Genomic DNA, 20,629 nt, shown 5'->3' with positions numbered 1-20,629 from the left:
CTCAGCCATGGCGCAGCAGCTGCCGGGCCGGCCTCCCCAGCTCAGCGCTCAGCCCGGCTTCCTGGGGAGATGGATGTTTTTCCAGCTGGCTCCTCGGCCAGGCTCCCACGCTCCGGCAGCGGGGCCCAGCCGGGGAGGGAGGGAGAGGAGTCATCAGGGTGGCAGGATAGTCCAGAGCCCCAAGCTAGGCCAGCAGGGACCCCAGGTTCCCTGGGCGTCAATGCTGCCGGGACTGCAGGGCACGCGACCACCCTAGAGGCTTGCGGCTCAAAGCCTGGTGCAGACAAGGCCTGAGGGTCACTGCCCCCCACCCGCCCCCCTGGGAAAGCTGACCTGCCCCCGGGACAATAAAGCCAGCGACAAACCACACCGAGGTTTTAACTGCGGGATTCCTGCAGGCAGTGCCCCAATCCCATGCACAGGGGCTGTTAATGCCCGGGCCCAGCGGGGGGCTCAGCCCCCTAAGGGAAGCGGCGCCCCCCAGTGGGAGGGGAGAGACTGCAGCGACCAGAGCCGGGATTTCGTCAGGACTCCAGGGTCCCTCCCCATCACTCCCACGTGCCAGGGCCCCAGGATTACAGCACTTGCAAAGGGTGGTACCCACAGCAGCACAGCGCCCCCTAGCACCACACTGGGGCATTGGGTCCCGCAGGCAGAGAGAGCGCCCCCTACAGCACAGGCTAGAAGTATCGGCCTGGGGAACAAATACTTCACACCGGGCTCTCGAGTCTAGCAGCCGAAGGAGGCTGGAAGTGGGAGTGAGATGAACTCAGACGGGAAAGGAGGGGAATGGAGCCTGGGTGCAATTCGCCCCGGGCTGCGGTGGCTTCTCCATCCAGGCAGAGGGTCTGTCCAGGGTGAGGAACGGAATCGGGGCACCCGGCGGCCGGTCAGACCAGCTGCTCACCGGGGTCCCCTCGGGCCCTGGAATCCACAAGGCCAGGGGAGTGGTCCAGCCGCGGGACAGCCTTCCTGCCCCCTCCCCTCCTCCGGGGCAGGCCCAGCCAGGAGCTCAGGGCAGGGGAAGTGGGGCGGTGCCATGTCTGGGGGAGGATGTGCAGGCCGTAAATCAGCTGCAGTCAGCCTGGCCCTGTGTGTGTGTGTGGGGGGGGGGGGGGGGCGCCGCACATCTGTCCGGCTCCGAGGTGCCGGGATCAGGCCAGGAAGCCTGGTGGCGACTGGCTCCCTCTCTCCGGTACGCTGGCTGTGGGGGAGGGGGAACCCAGCCACCTGCAGCCCCACAGTAACACCGGGCCCCCTTTAGCTGAAGGGAGTCAGGCCCCCAAGTAACTCAATGGGAGCCCGGCACCTAAATCCCTGCCTTGGCTCTCATCCAGCATGGGCCACCCACCTCTGCAGAGGCTAGGGGAGATCACTCACCCCCCTTACAGATGGGGAAACTGAGGCAAGGAGGGATGCCTGGCCCGATGTCACCAGCAAAGCCAGGATTGTCTTGCCAGATTGTGAGTTCCCGCATCGCGGACTCTGTCCTCGCCAGCTCCCCACAGGCTGGGAGCTAGGGGCGAATGGGAGGGGTTGGGGTAGGGACAGCCGCCCTGCGCTCCTGGGACTAGCTCAGAGACAGGCTCCTGCCGCAGGCTGTACAATGGATTATTTATGGATTCTGTGATAGCACCTTGGAGCCTTGTGATCGCTGCAAGGGCCCCGCCCTGGAGCAGTGGGGAGGCTCCCCTGCTGTGCCGGGTGCTGTACAGAGTCCTTGCCAGAAGGGGCTCACAGTCCAATGAGACAAGAGGGGGGAGGGAGGACTTTTGTGCCCATTTTTGCAGCTGGGAGAACCAAGGCCAAGAGAGTGGAGGGAAAGGATGGTGCAGTGGTTAGAGCGCTGGCCTGGGACCTGTGAGGCGCCCAGATACCCCGGGGATGGGGGTCAGACAAGTACCTTAGACGGGTAAATGAAGAGACTTGCCCAAGGGAGTCTGCAGCCCGGGCAGGTCCCCCAGGTCCCAGACCCGTCTCTTACGCCCCCAAGCTAACCCCACGGGACGTGTCTCTGCCCGCTGCCCCTCTGCCTTCCCCTCAGAAACCAGCGGGGCCAAGTGCAGCCACAGGCCCGGCGGCCCAGCCCGCCGCACACATCCGCCACCAGGAGCCTGGCGAAGGAAAGAGGAAGCCGAAAGCAACCACAGAGGCAGGGGGAGGGAAGAGCCCAGAGCACTGAATTATTCACACACCTGCTCCCCGCTTGCTGCCAGCTCATGAGATGACCCAAAGGCCCCGGCATCGTCCATTTTGCAACCCTGCCCCAACACACACCCCGGAGATCCTGCTCTTACTCCTTTGGTTATTGCCAGGCGACTGCCGGACGCTGAGCTGGGTTGTGTGTGGAGTTGGGGGGGTTGGTTTTTTTTTTACAGAACAAGAAAACGACGGGACACAAATCCAAGACTCCGGCCGCAGAACAAAACCGACACAGTTCAACGTCCACGAACTGCTATTTAAATTTGAATGGGTGCGTGGGTGGGCCCAGCTCCCCGCCTTCCACCTACGAGACACCAGCGCTTTGCCAGAGCATTAGCCCCACACTTTGCAAACTGGAGGAAAAGCAAACCCCTGCACACACACACACACGCCCCCCAAGCAGGCAAGGCAACAAAGCCCAGCAATTAAAAACTGCAGGGCCAGCTCTGGTCCCAGCGGGGAGAGCCAGGAAATGGGTCAGAATTTCCTTCCGCGGGATGAAACAATACATGCCAGAGCGGGGCTGGCCGAGGGCAGGGAAGGGGAGGAGGCGCTGGTGACCGTGGCCTAGGGCAGGTCTTGCCTGGATCCAGAGGGCGTTAGGCACACACGGGTTACGATCCTTGTGTAGACGGGCCACTTGTCATGTCACCGCGTTACCTGGCCCGAGTCAGCGCTCGTGCGGAACGGAGGGCTGTCGCGGGGCCAGCCCATGCTTCCCACCGGCGATCATCTCAGCCCGTCTGCACTAGGCTCCCCGAAGGGGGGACCAGCACCCGCTACGGTCACCCTCTCACAGCAGCGTCTACACGAGGCTGCAGCCGTGCCAAGGTTGTGGGGCGACGGCGAGCTGCTAAAAGCACAGCCACGAACGCTGGGGTGGTAAAACCCACCTCGCCACGGGGCACCCTCCTGAAACACACCAGGAATCCCGCACCACAGGCAGCCTGGCGTCTCGGACGCCGACCCGGCCCCGCACAGCTCCAGCATTTCACGACGGGACACGCCCGGCACAAGCACGTGCAAGAAGTCACCCATGCGCCTTACAAGGGGAGAGCGGGGATACCTGGCTGCCCCGCCATCTTCTGGGGCCGGGGCTCAGCTCACATTTGGGGGGTGGGGGGGTGGGGAGACTCCAGTTCTCAGCCCCATCGGCGCCCAATCCCACATCTTTAGAAAGAGGCGAGTGCGGGGGATGTTCCCATCCGGCAAAGGCAGGAGGGGTGGTTGGCTCACACGCCCACCTAGGGGGGGAAGGGGAGATGCCAGCTGGGACCCCACAGGGCACAGGATTCCTCCCCCAGAGACCCACCCCACCAAGGCCGTGCTAGGAAGCTGCTCAGGATTCTATCCCCTTCCCCAAGTGCACATCCTGGGGACCCCCCCAGCCTGTTCAGCCTACGCCTGGCAGGAGGGGGCTCTGCTGGGAGGTGGAAGCAGGTTTTGGGGAGCACCAGGCTATTGGCTGTCAGACGGGATGGGGACATGGCGCCCCCAGTGCAGAGGGAGCTGTGGGGCTCAGAGGTGCCCCACAGGGGAGGGATCCGGGCTGGGGGTGTTCGTGGGTGGATGGAAAATGGGGGGTGCCCCACAGGGGCCTGTGGGGTCAGGAATAGGGGTGGCTGCCCATTAGCTTGCCATGGGGAGGATCGGGGCTGGGAGTGGGGGCACCGTGGGCTTAGGGGGGCCCACAGGATGCAGAGGGAGATACACAGGGATGGGAGGAGGTGCACAGACTGGGGTGCCCATGGGGTAGGTACAGGGGGCAGTAGGGGAGTACCGCTGGCACTGTGGGTTGGGGACTGGGTACCATGGGGCTGGGAAGTGGGTGTTCTGGGCAGTGGGTGCCTTGGGTGCCTTCACTGGGTGGGTGCTAGGTGCTGGATGCCCTAAGCAGTGAGTGCTGGGGGCCCCAGAGGGGCTGCCTAGGGCAAGGGCACTGGGTGCCCTTGGGGTGGGCTGGGTAGGGACTGGGTGCTCTCAGGCAGGGGTGGGTGGGTGCCCTTGGGCAAGTAGGCTGGAGGGGCTGGACTCTGGGTGGGTGCTGGGTGCCCTCGGAGGGGTGCTGGGTGGGGCGCTCAGTGCCCAGAGTGGTGGGTGCCCTGGTGGGGCGCAGGGGGGACATGCTGGGTGCCTGGGGGGGCGGTGGCGCTGGGGGGGACACGCTGGGGGGACGCGCTGGGTGCCCGGGGGGGGGCGCTGGGTGCCCGGGGGGGGCGCTGGGGGGGACGCGCTGGGTGCCCGGGGGGGGCGCGCTGGGGGGGACGCGCTGGGTGCCGGGGGGGGCGCTGGGTGCCCGGGGGGGGCGCTGGGGGGGACGCGCTGGGTGCCCGGGGGGGGCGCGCTGGGGGGGACGCGCTGGGTGCCCGGGGGGGGGCCGCCGGGTCTCTCACCGGCTGATGCGCTGGGCGAAGGCCCGTCGCTCCGGGGCCGCCATGTGGCTCCGTCCCGCCGCCGCCGCCGCCGGCTCCGCTCCGCGCTGGGCGCCCCGGGCCGGGCTGGGCAGGCGGGGCCGAGCCGGGGGCGGCCCCTTCCGGGTCCGGGCGCCGGGACCGCGCCGCCACCTGCCGGCCGGAGCCCTGTAGGGGCAGCGTCCCCTATGGAGACCCTATAGAGCGCCCGGAGACAGCCCGGCCCCGGGCGGGGACCCTATAGCGAGACCCCCAGAGACCCCCCAGGGACGCTTCCCGCTACACGTTGAGGGAGAGCCCTGTGTGGACTCAGAGCTATAGGCAGAATCCCCTACAGAAATGCGCCCCTAAAGACGGAGAGGTCCCGTGACGAACTCCGTGGAGAGACCACTTCCCCCCCAGAGAGCCCTCAGAGAGAGACCCTTCCGCTACACGGGCCCTTATAGGGCACCTATAGACAGACTTTCCCCCTCCAGTGAGACACCCCCCCCATATAAACAGTGCTTTTATAAAAGACACCTTTAAACAGCGGCATCCCCTACAGAAATGCAGCTGTAAAGGCAGAGAGACCTTTACCCCTAGAGAAATCCCATCAAGAGGGAGACTCCTCCTGCCCGGGGCCCTTTCCCCTATAGAAATACCAATGACCCTACAGGGAGTCCCTCCCCCGCACTTTCGGGAGATCCGACTCCTCACCCTCCCGTGCAAGGAGTGGGGCTGGGTGTCATTTATTCTGTGGGGCTGGTGGGTCGGCCTATTATCAGCTGTACAGTAGGATAGTGCAGGGGGCCAGCACTGCCCAGACCCCATCCGAGATCACCGCCCCACTGTGCTGCACTGGCAAACATTGAGAGACAGTCCCTGCCCCAATTAGCTCACAGTCTAAAGAGACAAAGGGCGGGAGGGGAAACTGAGGCACACAGAAGGCAGGGGATGTGCCCAAGGTCACCCAGCATCTCGAATGCGGCCCGCAGCTCTGGTCACACCAGCTCAAACTAGATATATGAGAACCGGGAAAAGTGCCGTGAAGGGCAACCAGTGATGGGGTGGGGGGGTGATGGGGGGGGTGGAACAGCTGTGGGTGCCCTAAGCAGTGAGTGCTGGGGGGGGTGATGGGGGGGTGATGGGGGGTGGAACAGCTGCTGTGTGAGGCGATTACAAAGGCTGGAACAGTTCAGCTTGGAACAGAGACGACTAAGGAGGGATCTGAGAGAGGTCTGTACGATCATGCCCGGGGTGGAGAAAGTGACTTGGGAAGTGTTATTTACCTCGTCACATAACCCAAGAACCAGGGGGTCACCCAGTGAAATTAGTGATCAGCAGGTTTCAACCAAACAAAAGGAAGCATTTCTTCACACAACGCTCAGTCAGCCTGTGGAACTCCTCGCCAGGGGATGTTGTGAAGGCCAAAAGTATAACTGGGTTCAGAAAAGAACCAGAGAAGTTCATAGAGGGCAGGTCCATCAACAGCTCTTAGCCAGGATAGGCAGGAACACAGCCCCATGCTCAGGGTGTCCCTAAACCTCTGCCTGCCAGAAGCTGGGGCTGGAGGACAGGGGGTAGACCAGTCGATAATTGCCCTGGTTTAGTCATTCCCTCTCTACAGGTGGGGTAAGATTCAATTAGAAATAGAAACAGGCAGACCTATAGATCAGATGGGATCAAATTAGCTTGCCTTAGATTCGATTACAATAGGAACGAACATTTGCACAGAGCAGATTGAATTAGCTACCAACAGGGTTAGTTACAGTGGCTCAGCCCGGGGGGGCCCATCGAGCCCGGTGTCCCGCCTCGGCCAGTGCCAGCTGCTTCAGACAAAGGATCATGACAGGAGACGTTCCTTCGGGACCCCGGGCAGCTGCAGGCGGGCGGATTCTCCAGCCAAACCAAAAGCTCTTTTCAAACTTTTTTTTCCCCCCAATCCTGAAATTATTTCTATTAACCCGGGGCCAGATCCTGAGCTGGTGTCAATCGCCTGAGCCCCATGGATTGACACCAGCTGAGGATCTGGCCCAATAAATCTGATCCACAGCGCTGAACGGGAGGACCCTAATTCTCTTGACGGTGGGATATTGGTGGCTGAAGACGGACACAATCCAGCTGGAAATAAGGCACAAAGTTTATCGGGGCGGGGGAGTAAGCACGGTGTGGGGGGTTGGGGGGGAACTCCCCAGAGAAGTGGTGGATTCTCTGGCTCCCCGTGACTTCCCATGCAGCCTCGCTGCCTGCCTGGAAGATGCTTTAGCCGAACGCAAGCGGCTGGGCCCAGCACAGGGGCACCTGGGTGCAACGGGACGGCCTGGGCTCTCCAGGAGCTCTGGCTAGATCACAGGTGGGCCAGTCAGCCAGCGGGACCTGGCCCGGGCTGGCCCCGGGAATGGAGATGGCTGTTGGGCTGGCCAGGCACGGACGGGGCCTGAAACCGAGCCACGACAAGGGGCAAACAGGGCCGGGATGGTGGTGGTGGGGGGTAACGCACAGCAGTGCACTGGGGTACAGCAAGGCCCCTGCCGACCTCCCTCCGCCGGGCACTGGCTTTCCAAGGCCCTGGCCCGAGCCCGGCGGGGAGATGGAGAAACATCGCCCTCTAGTGAGGCTTTGCAGAACAGCCGCATGAACCGCCAGGGTGTGTTTGCCAAGCTTGGGGTGAGATTTTCCCCCGCTCCAGCGAGCAGCGGCCCCACATCCGTCCCTCCTGAGCCGTGCAGTCGCTGACAGCTGCAGAGGCCTCTGCCCTGATTCAGGTCAATGTTTACAGGCTTCCCGGAGCTGTTTCAGCTGCACAGTCAGAGCAGGGGCCCGTCTCTGAGCGGGGCCAGGAACAATTGCTCCGAGACACCCTGCTGCAGAAGGCAGAGATGGGACATCCAGCCAGCGGGGACAGCTCCTTCCTGACCGCTCCCCGCCAAAGGTCTGCTCAGGCCCTGAAGCATCAGGCTTTATAACCCTTCCAATCGCCTTCATTTACAACTCTGGCTTTGAATGTTCTTGCTAAACCAAGAGCCCAGTGGATGCAAGAGAACTCAGGACAGGGCGGCAACAACATTATGGCCGGGTCTGGCTGTGTTCTGGGGGCCTGATCCCCTACTGGGGTAAATCAGCCTCATGCCAATTCAGTCAATAGCTCTGCTCTGATTCACAGCGGGCCAGGATCCAGCCCCAGACATGACAGTGATGCATGTTCAGACGGACAGGCAGACGGAGGGGGTATATGGGGATAGACAGACAGGCAGACGGAGGGGGTGTATGGGGATAGACAGACAGGCAGACGGAGGGGGTGTATGGGGATAGACAGACAGGCAGACGGAGGGGGTATATGGGGATAGACAGACAGGCAGACAGAGGGGGTGTACGGGGATAGACAGATCCATCTGAAGAAGAGCTCTGTGTAGCTCGAAAGCTTGTCTCTTTCACCAACAGCAGTTGGTCCAGTAAAAGGTCCTCACCCCCCTTGTCTCTCTGAGTACGTAGGTAGATTCCTTTACTGCACTGAAAGGAAATTCAGGCCCTTTGACAGGTCTCCAGAGGAGCAATCCCACAGTCATGAGTCACCGTTTAAAACTACTGCCTTACCCTCTCTGGGCCTCAGTTTCCCCATCTGTAAAGTGGGAAGAATAATCCTTCCTCCCACCTTTTGTCTCTTCAGACTGTGAGCTCTTCAGAGCAGGGGCTGCCTCTCTCTCTGTGGCTGTGCAGCGCCCACCGCGACGGGGCCCTGGTCTGGGCTGGGGTCTGGGCGGCACCCGGCACCAGGGAGCTCTGATCTCAGTCGGGGTCTGGGCAGCGCCCGGCACGACGGGGCCCTGATCTCGGTCGGGGTCTGGGCAGCGCCCGGCATGACGGGGCCCTGATCTCGGTCGGGGTCTGGGCGGCACCTGGCACCAGGGAGCCCCAATCTCAGCCAGGCCCTAGCGGTGTTATCATAACACAGATTATAACAGGTGGGATTTTCCACAGCTCCTCTTCCCAAGTCCCAGTGACTCAGGGTAACCTCCCCTGAATGCCTGCGCTCCCCGGGGGCTCGAGGGAACTCCATCCCACGTTCCCCTGGGCCAACGGCTGGCTGGGCCCAGAGCACCGCCGAAAGCTCGGCCCTCGCCGCGGGAAGCGAAGCGTTAAAGCTGCGAGTGTACAAGCCCGCTGCCTGCACTCCCCTCCCCCTGCCCCGCTGGGAGCTCAGGCGGGCTCAGGTGGGGAGGGCGATGAAGTCCCAGAAGCAGGCACAACTCCAGAGCAGAGAGCGGAGATCAAACCCCGGAGCCGCCGCTCGCTGTTGTGTGGCAGGTGGGGAGCCACACCCTGTGGAAAGGAGACACCCACCGGCACCCACACCCCCGCACACTCACCCGCACACTCACCCGCACAGCCCCGCACACTCACCCGCACACTCACCCGCACCCTCCCCCCGCACACTCACCCGCATACACACCCTGTGGAAAGGAGACACACACCGGCACCCACACACCCACCCACACACCCCCCGCACACTCACCCGCATACACACCCTGTGGAAAGGAGACACACACCACCACACACCTCAGCAGACTCACCCACATGCACACTCACTCGCCCACACACACATCAGGACACTCACCTGCACACACACACCCCGCACACACACACACACACACACAGAGCAAACTTCCCAGCCACCCCTCCAAGAGGTAAGAGCTTTTTGCATGTCCAATATCCGCATTTCTCTTGTGTGTATAGCCAAAGGAGGCCAGGCCCTTTGCTGTCGCTCTGCGGAAATCAACGGAGTCGTGCCCAGCAGAGGATTTGGCCCCGGGAGATTCAGGCTTGTTGCAAAAGTCCAGCTCGCAAACCTGAAATCTGACCCAGTTTGCTAAAATGCTGGGTCTCTGTAGTCTTCTGTCATAGATGTGTAGTTCCCAACACGCAGCTCTGCCGGTGACCCTCAATCCCGACCTGCAGCCCCTGCTATCCCATCCCCGCCCTGGGCTCCCCCCAGCTCTGCCAGTGCCCCTCAATCCCGACCTGCAGCCCCTGCTACCCCATCCCCGCCCTGGGCTCCCCCCAGCTCTGCCGGTGCCCCTCAATCCCGACCTGCAGCCCCTGCTATCCCAACCCCGCCCTGGGCTCCCCCTAGCTCTGCCGGTGCCCCTCAATCCCAACCTGCAGCCCCTGCTATCCCAACCCCGCCCTGGGCTCCCCCCAGCTCTGCCGGTGCCCCTCAAACCCGACCTGCAGCCCCTGCTATCCCAACCCCGCCCTGGGCTCCCCCAGCTCTGCCAGTGCCCCTCAATCCTGATTCTCTGGCACTGTGGACAATGGATTTATCCGTACCCCACCACCAAGTGAGGGTTACCCCCATTTCACAGATGGGGAAACTGAGTCACAGGGCAGGCGTGACTTGCCTGCGTTTCTTTGCCTGCTTTGAACCCGGATCTCGCCAGCAGGGCACCGGGCTCCAGCTGTAGATGGAGCTTCAGCACCAGCCATCAGCACCCACATGGCTCTGCTGCTGCCCCTCAACTCCAGCCTGCAGCCCCCTGCAATCCCAGCCCTGCAGACCACACACATCACAAGGAAGGTGCCTCCTGGCTGAGCCCTTCTGAACAGGGAGTCGGGCTGAACCCTTTGGATTCCCTGCTGGACAGGTTTCAGGGCCCCACCCTGAGGCCCCCGAGCTCTCCTAGTGGGAGGCTGCTGTTCGTGGAACCCCCAGGATAAAGGGGTGCAGGCGGATCCCAGCCCATTGGCTGCTGCTAGGCAACAGCTTCAGCTGCAGGGAAACAAGGGGCTAGGAGACGATGCTGCAGAGGTGGCCTTAGGGAGCGGCGGTGCAGGGAGGAGGTGCAGGGAGTTGGCCTTAGGGAGCAGTGGTGGAGGGAGGAGGTGCAGGGGGAGCCTGTAGCCTCAGGGCAGGTTGTCCTATCGCTGCTGGGAGACGGGCGAGGCCCTGCTCCAGTCTGATCCGGTCAGTCCTGCGCGGGAGCAGTGCGCTGAGTGCTTACTAGATGTGATGAGTCTGCAAGGCTCAGAAGCCCCTGTTCCTAGGCTCACCCTGACTCACCCCCTTCCAGTATCTAGAGCGTGGGCTGGGGTGGCACGACCCCCAACAGGTTGTGCAGAGTCTTCGGGGCTAGATGGGAGGGAAGGCCGAGCACCACTGAACTAGCCGCGGATTCACTGAGACGCGTCACCCTGAGATCTTCCCACCCCCTTTTCCTGGCTCAGTGACTTGCTTATCCAGGCCCAGCTGCCTCTTTTATAGCTTCCACATTTCGGGGAAGGCACCGCTTGGGAACCAGCCCAGCTCCTGAAGCAGTGAGGAGCTACAGAGCAATGGTCCTTGCTGGCCCAGCACGGGGCACCCCGTGACTTGACCCAGTGCCAAGGAGCCATGGCAGGAGGAAAGGACCGAGAGCAGATAGCTCTCCCATCGTGGCCGAACGAGACCCTGCGGCTGGAGCCAAAACTGGACAATTCAGATGGGAAAGAAGGGGCAGATTTTGAACCGTGAGGGGAATTAACCATTGGAGCAGCCACCTCAGGGCCAGGGCAGATTCTCCATCACATGCCCGCTGTCAGTCAAGACCGGATGTCCTTCCAAATCTAGCTCAGTGGGATGTGACGGGCTTGATGCAGGCATTGTTGAATGAGTTTCTAGGAGTCAGTGCCAGAGGAGGTCAGAGGGAGCAGGGCCCAGTGCCCAGAGCAAAAGACCAGCACTCTGCAGACTGGGGTTCTGTTACCCACTCAGCACCTGGCCTGTCACTTCCCTGCCTCAGTTTCCCCAGCTGCATAATGGAGCTAATGAGAGTGGCCTCCTTTTGAGGAGCGCTTTGCAATCTACGATGGAAGAAACTATGTAAGAGTGAGGTATTGTTCTCAATGGTCCCTTCTGGCTTTAAAACCTAGCAACCGCCTTTATGTTACTTTACTCCTGCTCCGTGGGGAAAGTGAATCCCTCTCTGCTTTTTACCGCGGTTGCGCATTCAGTGGTTTGCAAAGGGTTAACACATGATGCACCAACGTTCTGAGCCTATTACAGCCATGAGCAGCTCATGTGATCCGTGTTCACAGCTTCCTAGATCCCCAGGCCAGAAAGGACCATTGTGATCTTCTGGTCTGACCTCCTGGAGAACACAGGCCCTGGGGATTCCCTCAATCCGTTCAGACTTGAGACAAACACCCATCTTGATTTAAAAACTGCCAATGCTTACAATCCACCAGGATCCATGGGAAGCTGGTCTGGTGTGTAATTACTCTCACCGGTACAAATTTGCACTTTATTGCCAGTCAGAATTGGTCTAGCTTCAACTTCCAGCCATTGGCTTTTGTTAGACCTTTTTTGGCTGCTAGATCAAAGAGCCCCCTATGGTCAGATATTTGTCCCCATGTAGGTACTTACAGACTGTGATCGAGGCACCCATCACCCTCTGCTTTGTTTAGCTAAAAGGCTTGAGCTCCTGGAGGCTCTTGCTGGCACTAGGTAAGATCCTTGGGGGATGATGTTCGAGACAGTTATAAGCCCTGGTTATAAGCGAGATCAGTGGTTTGACAATTGATGGACTATTTATGAAAACGTCTAACCACCAGGTTTTCATCTTTTATAGATGCCTTATAAATTGGAAGCTTCAAACAAGGTGTGAGCTACACTGCAACCTGGCTGGGTGGGGAAGTTATTTCATATCAGTGTCTGGAACGCTGCTCGCCCTGACCGTTCAGAAACGGTCACTGTGGCCTTGCATAAATCATGAGCTGGTTTTTTTTAAATCAATTTTCTGGGGATCTGTTTCTATGCCTTCTATTTGTTGAGTCTTTGGGGATCACATCTACAAGCTTCTCTCTGCAGCTGGGAGAGCTAGAAAGTTGCTTTATTTTTCTTTTCTTTTTTCTTTAAATGAAAACTGTGAGTTTCATAAAATCACCTGACTCCAGTGGCTGGGACTTTAAGAAAAAGCCCAAATATAGTGAGAGTTGGGAACACTGTAAACAGTGGAAAACACCCACATCCTCTCTGTCCCCTGTGTGGTCTGCCTCACCCCTCTACATCACACTTCTTATCTCAGGCAGTTTGGACAAGTCTGGGCCTGAGAAGGCTTTGCAGGGTCGGAGCTATCACCTTATTTATTGTGTGTATTATGGTAGTTCCGAGAGATTCACACCGAGTCGGGGGGGGCCCTGTAGTGCCGGGCGCTGCACAGCCCCCCATTGCGACTGAGCGGGGCCATGCTGAACCCCACGTCTTTACTGCCCCCTTCTCCTCTCCATGTAGGTGCTGGAAGATGGGCTGCTTCTCATTCCTGAAGATGATGATGTTTGTGTTCAATGGCGTTATATTTGTGAGTAGGCAAAACCGCAGCTGGTGGGCTGGGGGCTCTGATCCCGTGTGGAAGGAGAAGAGAAGGCCCTGCAGGCTGGGGGTAACCCTGGGAGCTGCAGTGCAGCCCGAGAAAGGAGCCTTGCGCAGAATGTGGCCCCGCAGGGCCCTTTAGGGAAAACTTTTTCACTAGGAGGGCGGTGAAGCACTGGAATGCGTTACCTAGGGAGGTGGTGGAATCTCCTTCCTTAGATATTTTTAAGGTCAGACTTGACAAAGCCCTGGCTGGGATGATTTAGTTGGGGATTGGTCCTGCTTTGAGCAGGGGGTTGGACTAGATGACCTCCTGAGGTCCCTTCCAACCCTGATATTCTATGATTCTATGATTCCCATGGTGAGGAATGAAGGGAGGCCGCTCACTGCTTACCAGCCTCTCTCCCCCAGCTGGGCGGGCTGGCCGTGCTGGGCATTGGCATCTGGATGAAGGTGGATGGAGGCTCCTTCGTGCAGATTCTGGGGGCCGCTGCACCCCAGCTGATGCAGCTGATCAACGTGGGGTACCTGTGCATCGCTGTTGGCACCTTCCTGCTGCTCATGGGCTTTCTGGGCTGCTGCGGGGCCATGAAGGAGAGCAAGTGCATGCTGCTGCTGGTAGGGGCTGCAGCACCATGGGGAAGGGTTGGGGGCTAACGGACAGAGCACTGGACTGGGATACAGGAGTCTCTGGGACCTCAGGCCAGCTGCCTCCCCTCTGTGCTTCATTCTCCCCAGTACGCAGTGGGGATAGCAGCCAGACCTACCTTTGTGCAGAGTCGAAGTGCTCCTGGCTAGAGGGATCATTAAGGGGGTTGGCTAGGACACAGTACATTTTGTTTCAGATTCTGGCTTTGCCCCAGACTCCCGGAGTGACCCTGGGCACAGCACCGCTGTGTGCCTCAGTTTCCCCTACCTACGATGGGGGTGCAGGTCATGGCAACTTCTGCAAAACTGGTTCTGTTTTGAACCTTTGTCCGAATCCTGGGTGACGGTAGGAAGGTGGAGAGGCAGGAGCCAGGAACCAAAGCCCGGGGTCAGAGAAGCTGAACGGCAAACCCAGGGTCTGAGTCTTGAGTCAAGCCGAGGGGCAGAGCCAGAGATGGAGTCCAGGCCAAGGGCCAGCGCCAGGTATCAGGGTCAGCACTGGGGTTCCGGGGTTGAGCGGGAGACAGGTCAGAGCCAACGTCAATGCCGGTTGTTCAGAGACAGAGAAGCAGCGCAGTCGTGGAAGCTGGTCACACTGTTATCCTCTGGGTGCCTCCTGGGATGCCCAGGGGCTTACGGAGGATCAAGGAGCCAATCAGGGATTGTTAAACCACCGGTCAGCTGGCTCTCCCGGGGCAGACCGTCCGACGGCGTGCACCCTCGGTGGATTGCGGGCGGGCGGGCGGGCGGGCGGGCTATGACAGCGCGAGGAGGTGGTGGCTGACCCCTCGGCAGGCCTGGGCTTGAGTCCCACCGTGGAAACGTGCGAGATATTTCCCACAAAATGATTTTTCCAGCTCTGCCCCACCCCTGCCGCCTCTCCAGGTTAGGAAGTGGGAAAATTTCCCTCTAAAGGCTTTTTTGGGACATTTTCACCCCCAAGATTCCCACTGTTGCTGGAAATGTTCAGGTTTCTGCCAAAAAAATCCCCAACCCCTGAAAAGCAGCGGGGGGAGGGAGAACTGGTTTTCAGCAACGGCATTTTGTGGCTTTGAGAAATTTCAGGTTTTGATAGAAAAATACCAGAACTTTTTGTGGGAAGGAGGTGGATGAAAATCTGAAAAATTCTAAGAAACATTTGATGAAAATGTACAAAATTTTGTCAAAATTTCCAGGGGAAAAATATAATTTCCCAGCTAGCTCTGAGCTCAGATTCTTCTAAGACTATCCAAAAGTCGGTCCCTCTGTAGCTAACACCGAACAACTCGTTGTCTCCCCTAGGGGCTGGAAGCCAGATTTACAAGGTAGTTCAGAAGCAGATTCCTAGATGCTAAAGCCCGAAGGGACCATTGTGATCCCTCAGCCTGACCTCCTGTATAACACAGGCCGATTGGCCCTTCCCGACTCAATTCCTGTTTAAGTGAGAGCAGATCTTTTAGAAAAACATCCTGTCTTGATTTGAACACTGCCAGCGAGGGAGAAGCTGCCTTAGCCCTTTGAAACTTGTTTGAATGGTTAATTACCCTCGCGGTTAATAACGTGCCCCTTATTTCCAGCCTGAATGAGTCTAGCTTCGACTTCCAGCTGCTGGACCTTGTTAGACCTTTGTCAGCTGCATTGACGAGCGCTTTAATAAAACAGGCGCCTACTAGAATGTAAAAGGTGCCTCTGTGAGTTGGGTACCTAATTCCCATTGGCTCTGCATCTTCAGGTGCCTAAATACCCAAATCTGGCCCTTGGCTGTGTTGGTCTATTTCTGACTATGACCGCCTGGGGCTGCCACACCTTGCCAGGGGACCCTTTTCTCCAGCCCCCAGGGATGGCTCCTGCAAAGGTCTCTGTGCCGGTACGGGCGGCTTTTGATCTCGGTCTCTCTCTGTCTCCAGTTCTTTGTCATTATCCTGATTCTCTTCATCGCTGAGGTCACGGGGGCTGTCGTAGTCCTCGCCTTCTCTTCTATGGTAAGTTCAAGGCTGGGCTTTGAGAACATTCGAGCTGCCAGCCTGGGTCAGACCCGAGTCCATCCAGCCCAGGATCCTGTCTCCACCACTGCCCTGTACCAGAGCATCAGGGGAGTGTATGGAACAGAGCCGTTCAGTGAGCCACCACTGTGCTCCACTCCCAGCTTCTGGTGTCTGAGTCAGAGCCCCACAGGCTGGGAACTGTTTGACGGCTCTCCTCCGCCTCTTAAAACAGGACCTAGGGGGATTCTGCTAAGGGAGGTGGAAAGTCATGGGAGTCAGGATTCCTGGGTTCTCTCCTGCAGCACCCCCGGGGCCCTGGCCTAGGCTTGTCTCCCTAGATGTTGTAAATAACAGGGTAAATAACAATGCCTAGAGCCTAGAGACAGCTGAGTGAGCGACTGAGTATTTGGTTCAGTGGCTGAACTGGAATTGTTTTCAAAAATATTTCAGGTTGACCCCAAACTTTCATTTTTTTTCTTGCCAAAACAAAAAACTGAAAAAAAAATTGTTATAGATTCATGGACACTAAGGTCAGACGGGACCATTATGATCATCTAGTCCGACCTCCTGCACCACGCAGGCCACAGAATCTCACCCACCCACTCCTGCAATAAACCTCTCACCTATGTCTGAGCTATTGAAGTCCTCAAATCGTGGTTTAAAGACTTCACGGTGCAGAGAATCCTCCAGCAAGTGACCCGCGCCCCATGCTGCAGAGGAAGGCGAAAAACCCCCAGGGCCTCATCCAATCTGCCCTGGAGGAAAATTCCTTCCCGACCCCAAATATGGCGATCAGCTGAACCCTGAGCATGTGGGCAAGATTCACCAGCCAGATACCGAGGAAAGAATTCTCTGTCGTAACTCAGATCCCACCCCCTCTAACATCCCTGGGTTTGTTTAGTTTCTCGATGGTTTCTTTTTACCCTTTTGGGGTTTGTTTGGAATTTTTCGTTAAATCTAACTAAATTTAGAAATGAAATGTTTTGACTGTTTAGGAGAAACCCCTCCCCCCTTTTTTTGGCCGAAACTATGCAGAAAATTCAACTAAACCTGCATTTTTGGCCAACAAGCATTTTGCACCCCCCCAAAATAATAACAATTTGTTCAACTCCAATCCTCATGACTTTCTCTGGGTCAACATTTAAAACCCCCGTCAAAGCACAAGATCAAGGGGATGCTGACTGGAACTGAAAGGTGTCAACCTCAGGGTTGATTGACAGAAATATTTTTTCACACAACGTGCTATTCATCTGTGGAACTCACTGCCGCTGGATGGTGCTTAGGCTGAGAACATAGCAAAATTCAGAGAGAGGTTGGAAGATTACATACGTACTAGAAGTAGAGTTGTGATAGTTAATGCAAATAAATGGTCCTGGAAAGGAAATTAATCCTATTCCTTCCTCTGAAGGATGTGACTTTGACCACTGTCAGAGATGGGATATTGCCTTAGATGGACCATTGGTCTGATCCAGGCTGGCCGTCCCCGGGTTAAACAAATAGAAGATAAAGGTATAAAACACTAGATCTGCCATGTGTCTCCCGAGGGCTGGTGCAGTCATTTAAATGCCTGGCTCGTTGCACTGGGAGGTTGTTTCATTTGTCTGCTAAGCTCAATAAATGAAAAACCAAACAGCTCCTGAAAGACAAGACAAGGTGCCAATCTGTGTGTGTCTCTGGGTTCCAGGCTGATATATTCATTGAGCACCTGAAAACCTGGGCTGTGAAAACCTTACGAGAGGATTACGGGAGGCAGGACGACTTGACTGCAATTTGGGACACAACCATGAAGGAGGTGAGCAGTGGCGCATTTCGGCATTCCCTCTGGAAGAGATGGATTTGGCCAGCTGATGCATGGCGGGCAAGGGGAATTCCCCCAGCAGTGTGTGTGTGGGGGGGAGGGGGAATCTCCATGCTGGAAGGCCAGTGGGACTTGAGCACATGCTTGAAATTAAGCACCTGCAGAGGCAGCTCTTACATCACTCCTAGGGGTCCGGCTGGAGGGCTTTAGTGCTCTGGATAGTCTAAGCTGGCCCACGGGGGAGCTGGAAGGATCATTAGCTGCATTTTCCAGATGGGGGAAACTGAGGCACAGAATCTTGCCTAGGGACTCTAGAAATTGAATGTAGATCTCCTGTGTCCCAGCCAAGCACTTTAAATGCAAAGCCACCCACTTCCGTTAGCGATTAAGCCTATGTGATTCACTTTCAGGGCAGGGCAAGGTTTTTACAACACTGCCTTCTTAAACGGCCACATCCTCCCCCCAGTCAAACCGTCCTGGACGTGAATCTAAAATGTGGCTGTGGCTGTAAATCAACTGGTGTTCTCGTTCTAGCTGAAGTGCTGTGGCTTCAACAACTACAAGGATTTCAACAGCTCCTACTTCTACCAAACGCACAGCCAGACTTATCCCGCAGGCTGCTGCCTGCCGCCCAAGCGGGAGTGCCCGGAATCTGAACTGGACAGCACCAAGAAGGTAAGGAAAAGACCATAGCAAGGTATTTGCCATAGGAGACAGGCTATGAGTTGTTAGTGAATGTGGCGCTGACATACACAGTCTTCCAAATTCTTCTTATTTTTTAGCGTTCTGAGCAAGTTTTCAGTCTTGGGAAGAAATTCTGTGTTCTTAGTTTTGGGTTAGCAAGGCTCTGGGTAGAGTTTGCTGTCTGCCTCGGGCTCTGATTAGCCAGTTCCTGAGGCAGAGTTGCTCCCGGGGAAACTGGTTGGATTGAGATTCCAAGACGAAGGAATTGCCTGGCTTGCTCTTTGGTCACCTCTCTGAACTCTTCCGCCGGTAGATGCTGCATCTCCATTCGGAGGGTTTGCTGATAGAGCTGCATAGCTCTATCAGTAAATCTGTCTAGTATAAGGCCTGGCCTAAGAAGAAACTTTCCCAGGGACAGGTTGTGGAACTGCCGTTGGTTTTTCACACCAACAGAGAATCCAGCCCTAGGTTTGATATTACAATCACATCCCCAGTTAACGAGCCGCTATGGGCCATTGTGGGGACAGACTGTCATTAGTGCCGAGATGAGACGCACTGGCCCCATCACTGGCCCGCTTTGCATCTGTGATTCTCTTTCCCCTCCCAGGGCTGCTTGCAGGAGTTCCAGACCTTCCTGAGCAGGAACGGGAGGATCGTTGGTGGGGTGGCATTAGGAATTGGTGTGCTCGAGGTACGCTTTATGCTTTCATGGCATACTTGTGGTCTAGGACTCATGAGAACTTCATTCAGTTCCTGGCTCTGCTACTGCCTTGCTGGGCAATCCCTGGCAAGTCACTTCCCCCAGCCCCACTCGTCCCTGCTCCATGCCTCAGTTTCCCCACCTGTAAAATGGGGGGCAGTTATCTTTCCTTGGATCGTGCCCCTCGGCACCTTGGCCTGAACAGTTTGGCGGTGTCAGAGTTCACAAGTCCAGGTCCTGCAGACCCGGGTTTACAATGCAGTGCAGACAGGGGTAATTCTCTGGCCTGTTATACAGGATGTCAGACTAGAAGTTCTAATGATTTATTACAGGGGTGGCCAATCTGAGCCTGAGAAGGAGCCAGAATTTACCAATGTACATTGCCAAAGAGCCACAGTAATACGCCAGCAGCCCCACATCAGCTCCCTTCCCCCTGCTCCCGGCACCTCCCGCCCACCGGCAGCCCCCCGCCGGTCAGCGCCTCCCCCTCCTGCCTCCCCCCTCCCTCCCTGCACTTTCCAATCAGCTGTTTCGTGGGGTGCAGGAGGCTGGGGGGGAGAAGCGAGATCAGGGTAGGCTCAGGGGAGGGGGCGGGAAGGGGTGGGGAGCCAGGGGTTGAGCAGTGAGCACCCCCTGGCACATTGGAAAGTTGGCGCCTGTCGCTCCAGGCCTGGAGTCGGGGCCTAGACAAGGAGCAGTGTATTAACTTCTGAAGAGCCGCATGGGGCTCCCGAGCCACAGGTTGGCCACCCCTGGCCTATTGTGATCTTAAAATCTATGAACTCTTTGTAACTGTTTCCCTCTTTGTTTTCTTGTTTCCTAGCTGGCGGCTATGGCTGTTTCCCTGGTTCTGTATTGTCAGATCGGTACAAACTCCTGAAAAACAAGATTTCCACCGGAAACACAAAATGCCTCTCCTGCCGTCCATAACTCCTCCTGCCTGTGCATCTTCCTGATGTTTACTGCGAGAGAAACCTAACTTTTCTTATTAATAACTAATCACTAATATTTCCTGTTAATCTGTAATAGCACTAAGCAATCAGATGGATACGACGCCAATGAGACTACGTGAAAATGGAGATGGTATCTTTTCCATGCCATTTTTTGTGTATGTTTCAATGATAAATTTGATCTGACCTGTTTTTCTTGTGTGCTCAACAAGAAATTAGCTTAAAGGTGGCAATCTAAACATCTAAAAGAGGAGAATGAAACCAACATGCCCCCTACCACATGTTATTGTAGACCCTACCCAAAACATGCACTGACTGAGGATCATTTACGTAGCTCTTACAGTATTTCCTTTCATTTGTCACATGCTTTGAGCTGTGACACAGTGAGCCATGTTGACATTTTAACGTACTCTCATTGCGTCTGAGCTGCAATGAAAAGGGCAGGTCCCTCCTTTCAGAGTGACTGATTCAGGCTCTCTGCAAACTCAGGCAGATGTCACTGCATCAGTTACTTCACATGCTGAGGGTTCTCTTTGCAGCCGTAACAGCTTGAGACTGGCTCTTCCATCCCTTCTTTTAATGAAAGCAGAGACTTGGGGGAATAATTACAAATTCCAGTCATCCCTCTGTGCTCACCACAGCTTTAAACATGCCCAGCAATCTGAGAAACACTTAAACGATGCACTTTTACTGATATAGCACATCATGAACTTGAATTCTAATGAAATATTTCATGTCCCTTTTCCCCCATCCTCCTTGTGTGTGTTCGGAAAAGATCAAGTCAACAGTGTGTCATTGGTTTTCTGCCCCCGGCAATGTTTTTTCTGCCAATGTCTTGTAATTTGTATAAATTAAATATCCATGATCTTTCTATGCAGATGTTGTTACCTTGGCTATTGCAAGTGGCTGTTTGAAAGTGACGAGGTTCAGGGAAGAGCAAAGCTGGGTT

The 20,629-nt window shown here is 56.8% G+C and overlaps 2 protein-coding genes across 14 annotated transcripts in view; one reads left to right on the top strand and one right to left on the bottom strand.

Moving 5' to 3' along the window:
- Window positions 1–4,744, bottom strand: part of DOCK6 (dedicator of cytokinesis 6) — a 57,022-nt gene extending 52,278 nt beyond the window's left edge. For 4 of the 7 annotated variants that reach the window (XM_084610420.1, XM_084610421.1, XM_084610422.1 and 1 more), the window contains exon 1: window positions 4,596–4,743. In XM_084610420.1, coding sequence (XP_084466546.1) covers window positions 4,596–4,639 — 44 coding nt within the window. In that variant the 5' untranslated portion in view covers window positions 4,640–4,743. Of the gene's footprint in view, window positions 1–4,595 lie in introns of all 7 variants that reach the window. The other 3 variants (XM_084610424.1, XM_084610426.1, XM_084610425.1) reach the window with 1 other exon arrangement.
- Window positions 4,745–7,413: 2,669 nt separating this feature from the next.
- Window positions 7,414–20,542, top strand: LOC311510280 (tetraspanin-1-like). 7 transcript variants are annotated; one of them, XM_084609838.1, is made up of 9 exons: window positions 7,414–7,524; window positions 12,197–12,226; window positions 12,859–12,925; window positions 13,348–13,554; window positions 15,471–15,545; window positions 17,233–17,340; window positions 17,881–18,021; window positions 18,638–18,721; window positions 19,554–20,542. In XM_084609838.1, the coding sequence occupies exons 1-9, from the start codon at window positions 7,472–7,474 to the stop codon at window positions 19,608–19,610; spliced, it is 822 nt and encodes a 273-aa protein (XP_084465964.1). In that variant the 5' UTR covers window positions 7,414–7,471; the 3' UTR covers window positions 19,611–20,542. The 7 variants fall into 7 exon arrangements, with proteins under 7 accessions (XP_084465964.1, XP_084465965.1, XP_084465969.1 ...); XM_084609843.1 differs by lacking the exon at window positions 12,197–12,226 and adding an exon at window positions 11,984–12,072 and having other exon boundaries at window positions 7,425–7,524; XM_084609837.1 differs by lacking the exon at window positions 7,414–7,524 and adding an exon at window positions 9,090–9,277.
- The last annotated feature ends 87 nt before the right edge of the window (window positions 20,543–20,629 follow it).

This window comes from Lepidochelys olivacea (genome assembly GCF_965140295.1).
Source record: "Lepidochelys olivacea isolate rLepOli2 genome assembly, chromosome: 20".
Taxonomy (NCBI): Eukaryota; Metazoa; Chordata; order Testudines; family Cheloniidae; genus Lepidochelys; species Lepidochelys olivacea.
Note: the sequence above shows the minus strand (reverse complement) of the source record. Positions and strands in the feature narration are given on the sequence as shown.

Excerpts from the sequence above, each read along its gene's own strand:
- LOC311510280 (XM_084609837.1), top strand. The coding sequence starts at position 9,168 with ATGCACACTCACTCGCCCACACACACATCAGGACACTCACCTGCACAC. Across the intron at positions 12,227-12,858 it reads AATTGGAAGCTTCAAACAAG|GTGCTGGAAGATGGGCTGCT; the intron begins GTGTGAGCTACA and ends CTCTCCATGTAG. Across the intron at positions 18,722-19,553 it reads TAGGAATTGGTGTGCTCGAG|CTGGCGGCTATGGCTGTTTC; the intron begins GTACGCTTTATG and ends CTTGTTTCCTAG.